A 6760-nucleotide genomic window follows, 5' to 3' on the forward strand; every position below is an offset into this window, starting at 1 on the left:
TTGTACAATTATATCTCTATAAAACTTTTTAGGTTCATCAATTTTAGAAACTGATGAATGAACAAATTTAATTGCATTATTAATCAATACAATAATTTGCAAATTGTTCTAAGTCCATTTTATATACAAAAGTTTAAGATATGATAAATATAACAAATGTGAAAAAAATTATAATAGCATTAAACTACTATCGAATCATTGTTTCATTATTAAATGATCAAATTTTTTTTCATGTATTCCAAAAAAAGAACAATATGATAAAATGGATTAAAATAACATGACTGATATTGAAAAATTCAAAGCCTCTAAAGCTAGTTAATCATTTTTGGATAAATTAATTACCAATTATCATTATATATATATCACAATACTCTAAACAAAATTAATTAAATTTTTTATATCTTATTAAATATTTTATTGCATGGAAATACATTATATTCCTAGATATTTTTCTAAGTTGAGTACCACCAAGATGTATCGCAAACCTAGAATGGTGTGCCTCCTACAATAATTCCTCCTTCACTGGATGCGACTCTGAAACATACAGTCATCCTCGAAATCGAAGTATCATATCTGTGTCATGAGAAAATTCTGACTACTGTCCGGAATCTACCTTGTTGTAGATGAACTGGATGTGCTGGTCGCTAGCCTGTGTTGACTTAATCTTCTCCACTAAAGCTGACTGAGAAACCATCGAAACCAAAACACCCTGCTGAGTCCGACTATGCTCCACCAGTCCCAACTCGGAAAACTACCATACAAGATCAGTAATGATCACCCATTGACTAGCCAAAATCCCACAAGACTTCTGGCTAAGCGCATCTGCGACCACATTAGCTTTCCCTGGGTGATAGCTAATGGTACAATCATAATACTTCAGATACTCCATCTAGCATCTCTGTCTGAGATTCAGTTTCTTCTGCGTGAACAAATACTTCAAACTCTTATGATCCGTGAAGATATCGAAAGTGACTCTGTAGAGATAATGTCGCCAAATCTTCAGAGGGAAGATAATAGCGGCAAACTCTAAATCATGAACAGGGTAGTTCTTCTTATGATCCTTCAGCTGACAAGAAGTGTAGGCAACCCCCCGATCACGCTGCATCAATACTGCACCCAATCCTTGGAATGAGGCATCGGTATATAATATGAATCTCGTCATCACCAGAAGGAATCATCAAAATCAAGGCATCCACTAATCGCTGCTTTAGCTCCTGGAAGCTAGTCTCACAAGCCTCTGACCAAACAAATTTCGCCCCCTTCTTGGTCAGACGAGTCAACGGTGTAGCGATATAAGAGAAATCCTTCACAAATCTACTATAATAACTAGCTAAACCTAGAAAACTACGGACCTCCTGAACTGTCTTCGACTGCTCTCAACTAGTAATAGCCTCTATCTTCTGAGGATCAATAGAAATACCTCTGACTCGAAACAACGTGTCTAAGAAATCCCACAGATGATAACCAAAAAGCACAGTTGCTGAATTTAGCATACAGCTGCTCTCGACGTAATGTCTTCAATACAATGTGGAGATGCTACTCATGTTCTGCCTCCGATTGAGAATATATCAAAATATCATCGATAAAGACAATCATGAATCAGTCCAGATACTCCAAGAAAATATGGTTCATCAGATCCATAAATATAGCCGGAGCACTGGTGAGATCGAACGACATCACCAAAAACTTATAGTGTCCATATCGAGTGCGAAAAGCTATCTTCTGCACATCTCATCTCGTACTCTAAGCTGATGATAACCAGATCGTAGATCAATATTAGAGTACACACAGGAGCCCTTCAGCTGATCGAACAAATCATCTATACGTGACAACGGGTATTTGTTCATGACCATTACCGCATTTCGCTGGCGATAATCGATGCATAGTCTCATAGATCTATCCTTCTTTCTGATAAATAGGACTGAGGCTCCCCATAGTGAAACACTAGGATGAATGAAACCCTGGTCTAATAACACCTGTAGCTGGATCTTCAGTTCCTCTAACTCCTTTGGAGTCATCCGATATGGAGCCTTAGACACTGGTGCAGTGCCTGGAATTACTTCAATCGTGAATTGGACCTGCCTTTGAGGTGGCAAGCCAGGAAGCTCATCCTGAAAAACATCCTGATAGTCGCGGACGATACGAACATCAGAAGGATAAGAAATCTTGACTTCCTCTGCTTACTTCAGAAATAGTAAATACCCACGGCACCCACCGTCTAACATCCTCTGATACCTTATATAGCAGAAATAATGGGTACAACATCATTCCGAGTACCAACGAATTCCCAAGCGGGTTGATCCGGAGGTCGAAAGGTAACCACTCTAGCTCGGCAGTCCACGGTAGCATGATAGGTGGCTAACCAATCCATACCCAGAATAATGTCGAACTCCATCAAATTCAGCACCTAAAAGTCCACCGTAAGGGTATGACCGTTGAAATCCAACGGACATCTCTTAATCTCCTGATTTGTAGTCAGCACTTCACCTGAAGGTAAAGATACTACTAGACTACAAGATCTAATCATAGGAATTCACCCAATTTTCCTCAAAAATAATCTAGACATGAATGAATGTAAACTACCCGTATCTATCAAGGTATCAGCAAATATAGCATAAACTGAAACCATACCCCGAATGACCGATCCATCGGCCCGCTGTGCCTCCTCTCGTGTGATAGCATAGACACGACCAACCTCCGCGCTAGACGGTTGTGTAACTGGCTGAGAGATAGAAGGCCTCCACTCTGGCTGGAACTGACTCTGGGGTGCAGATATCGTCTATTGAACATAATGAGGAGGTACACTATAAGAAGTCGGTGCTACTGGTGGCTGCTGCTGCACCAGAACGCCGCATAACAGATCTCTGGTTGAGAAGCTGTTGGAAACACTATATAATCCTTCCCCTGTATCTGATACATCTGTCCTGAAGATGGTAGAGATCTCTACTGCTGAGGTGATCTATATCTCACTGGTACCCTCTGCTGCCGCGGCAGTGTGGATCGTCCAGAAATGGAAGTACCCATGAACTCCAACTGAGCTCTCCGAGTGCAGTCACTACTCTCTATCATATGACTAGGTTGTTTAGAATAATAGCAAATAGCCTGATCGGATAGACAATCTGTAACCTAGTGACCACCAGATCCACAACGATAACACTTCTTCTCTATACTCTCCTTCCGCTAAAACCCACTCGAAGATCCCGCAGGTCGTTTACCTTTCTGTCATCTGGAGAAATCCCGTGTACCAGATCCCTGAGCTGGCCTCTTCTGACTAGAAATCTGTAAACTCGGGTTCTTTGACTTTTCTGCGTCTCTCTCATGAGTTACCTGCTGCTGCGTTGTCTCAATGAGCAACGCCCGATCCAGTGCCTCTCTGTATGTGCTGACTGGACAACTAGACATCTTCAGTCGAATATATGCAGTCAGTCCCTGAGTGATGGAACATCCGATCATTGTCTTGAGCTACCAAATGTGGGCAGAACTCAGCAAGTTTAGAAAACTCTGTGTTATAGTCTGTAACTGAGCGATCACCCTACTTAAGGCTCAAAAACTCCTGACGCCATGCCTGACAGAATGCCACTGAAAAATAATGCTTCTCGAAAGCCTTTCTGAAGGATAACCAAGACAAGTCTCGCTCTCCGAGTACAGTCCTCTGAGTCTTCCACCACGTGACAGCCTGATCACGAAGGTGGTACATTGCTAACTCAACCTTCTCTGCCTCAGTGCAAGAGATATACGCAAATGTATCAGTTAAGTTCTCCAACCATAAACGAGCGAGCCATGGGTCAGATCCCCTATGGAATAGAGTCAATTGGTCCTTGACAGACTTTGCTAGTGATGGTATTCGGCTCTTATCCATAGTCTTGCTAGCTGTAGTCGGTACCGAATCAGTAAATGATATGTCTTGACTATCCATAACATGCTCAAAAACCTCCGGTTCTACTGGCACAATGGATCGTCTCAGTGGTCGACCTCGTCCTCGGTTTACCAGGGCCATAATACCACCTGGTATATATATAACTCCTATAAATTTCTAGAAATAGTAATAAATGTACTAAAAATTTTACTTACAACTGCTTGGAGAATTCATGTCGCTGTCTGTTCATCTCAAAACTTGGATCGAGTAATCAAAATTTGATAAACCCGATACGACGATAAATTTGAAAGAAACTAAACCTAAACCCTAACACCTAATGCTTATTCTAATATGCTCTGATATCAAACAATTGGTATCAGATAAACCCTATAAATGCAACGACAAATCCAACGATAACTCCAACAAAAACTGACAATGGACTTCATAGCCTAAGCTCTGATACTAGTAAATTGTTACGTCCCGGGAGACGACTGTCAGAAAAATTTCGACAGCATCTCCTTTGTAACAATGATATTTTCTTGAATACTTATGTACAAAAGGCCTACACAACCGCAATCCATACATCACATATGCATAATAAATAAGGATAAGTCTCACACGACCACAACTATTAAACTAATATATGCAACCAAAATAGAGCGTATAAATGACAAGTCCACACAAGACTGCAAGAGTTTCGTAGCAAAACATAACGAAACACAAATCCACACAAGCACGAACACAAGTTCAAAATCTAGGCACTTTCCAAACTCCATAAGTCCACACATACAGTCTATATACCAACTACAATAAAATCCATACGGATAAAACCACTAGTTCTCTGCTGTGAGATGGAATCAGCCTGGCAGAACTCCAAGCTCCAAGTCCAATCCTATCTGTTACCTGGGGAGAAAATAATGCAACCCAGGGTCTGGGTAGTGAGTATCAGATACTCAGTGAAATACAGGATAGAAGTGCATAACAGGATATATCAACAAGAATAATAAAAGATATACAATCTCTACAAGTGATATATATGGAAAGATCAATACTGTATAACAGATATAAGAATCATGCAAAATCAAGCAATGTATGTCATGTCATACAATGCAATAGTCATATATCAACCAAGTGCAATAGTTACACACAAATATGCTGTAAATAACAATGCAATAAAATATAATAGCAAATGTATGCAAATATGCAACACACATCACATGTAACATGCATGGTCATTGTCTACACTCGTCATCCCCAGTTACTCACCTAGTGTAGTGAACTGAGGCACCAAACATAACATACTACATAGGCTCCAACAACTAACCACTAATAATCAAGTGGAAAGTCGGCAGTGTATCTCAGGAGGGCGCTATCTAGCCAGTCCTGGTCGCATCCAACATAGCGCAACAAATGCTCTCACCCTTGTGCCACCATAACATGGTATCAGGTGAGTGCCAACAACAACAACAATAACAACAACTAACAGCTGTCAACAACACCTACTATTTGCATGTAGATGTTATAATGATCAACTCAACATACAATAGCTACAACTACTCAGCATAATCAACATAAGACAGGATAAATCCTCATACATCAGTAATAGAGACTGTACTATCAATGGATAGATCAATCAAAGGTCAACTGGTATATATCAAGCAACGAGTAACAAGGTATCAACTAGGTAGCTAGCACAAGTAGCAGAAGTATCAACAGGATAGATAAACAATATATAATAGGTCATGCACTAAAAATAAAACCTGTGGTGACCAAGTATAGGGTACCTACCTGATCTAACGAATATCAATAACAGAACCTCAAATATATGCTCCGAGTATAATAGGACCAATCAAATCAAGGTCCTGAAATCAAACAATAATACAATACTTACTACAATGATACTATATCAAATTTACAATAATTAAATTCTATAATTTAATCCAACTAATCTCTTTATCGAATTTCATCCTATATTAGTTGATAAATCCAATTAAGCCTAATTGTTAATGATCAAACTAGATCTTGACCATTAATTTCTAACCTAATCCTATCAATTTCCCAACAACACAACACCTTCCAACAGATCATACACAAACCCGATATCAATTCCAACAATCACAACAATCCAACAGCAACTTATAATCCCAATAGAGCATTAACCACTTACTAGGAAGCTTACCTCAACAGATACAACATAAAACTCAATCACCATTCCTTTTCTTCCTCAACCGGATCCAATTAAATCGGGTCCATCAACTCCAATAAACTCATCAACTCGAGAACTTCAAGTCAATAGCATCTAAACCTAATCACACTGATCATTAACACTCAATGAAACTTATTCATAGCGATCCAACAAAACCACGAACAAAAATCAGCCACAACCCGATTATACAGTAACTGAGATTCAAACACTAATCGGCAACAGATCAAAAACTAAACCAAATTAGATTCAAGATCTTACCTCTAATCTGTGCCCTAGATTACCCTCCGGTTCCACTCCTTTCTTCTTCTTCCCTCGCGGCCGAAACCCAACGAAGGCTCCTGATTCAAGATCCAAGCTTTGAAATCCGAGAAAACCATAGATCTAAGCTCAAGAAACCTAGAATAGAGAAATCTCAATTTAACTTTCCGGATTTCTTCACTGGCCGATCGCTTCTTCCTCCTTTTCGCACCGCTTGAACCACCGCATCTTGCATGATTCCAACCTCTTCCAGTGAGAACCCAATCCCCGGTAGATCAAGCTTCTGGTTGCCGGCGTTCCATCTCCCCTTCGGCACCGACGTTGGAGAATTGCGACCATGCATGCGTCGGAGATGAAGGAACAGAGATGCGCGATAATGGGAAGCAGGGTAACGATTGGGAATGAGCAGTGTCCGGGTCTTTAAGGCTTCCTTAACAGGT

General features: G+C 40.1%; 1 protein-coding gene across 1 annotated transcript; it reads right to left on the reverse strand.

Moving 5' to 3' along the window:
* Positions 1-595: 595 nt before the first annotated feature.
* Positions 596-3859, reverse strand: LOC141847564 (uncharacterized). Its single transcript, XM_074735621.1, has 8 exons — positions 3566-3859; positions 3328-3462; positions 2584-2779; positions 2420-2487; positions 2278-2358; positions 2185-2235; positions 1977-2123; positions 596-751 (listed from the first exon to the last, which is right to left on the reverse strand). The coding sequence occupies exons 1-8, from the start codon at positions 3857-3859 to the stop codon at positions 596-598; spliced, it is 1128 nt and encodes a 375-aa protein (XP_074591722.1).
* Between the last annotated feature and the right edge of the window lie 2901 nt (positions 3860-6760).

The sequence above is a fragment of the Curcuma longa genome, chromosome 16, assembly GCF_044706935.1.
Source record: "Curcuma longa cultivar G26 ecotype Majalengka, Jawa Barat chromosome 16, ITB_CL_G26_1.1, whole genome shotgun sequence".
NCBI classification, from domain to species: domain Eukaryota; kingdom Viridiplantae; phylum Streptophyta; class Magnoliopsida; order Zingiberales; family Zingiberaceae; genus Curcuma; species Curcuma longa.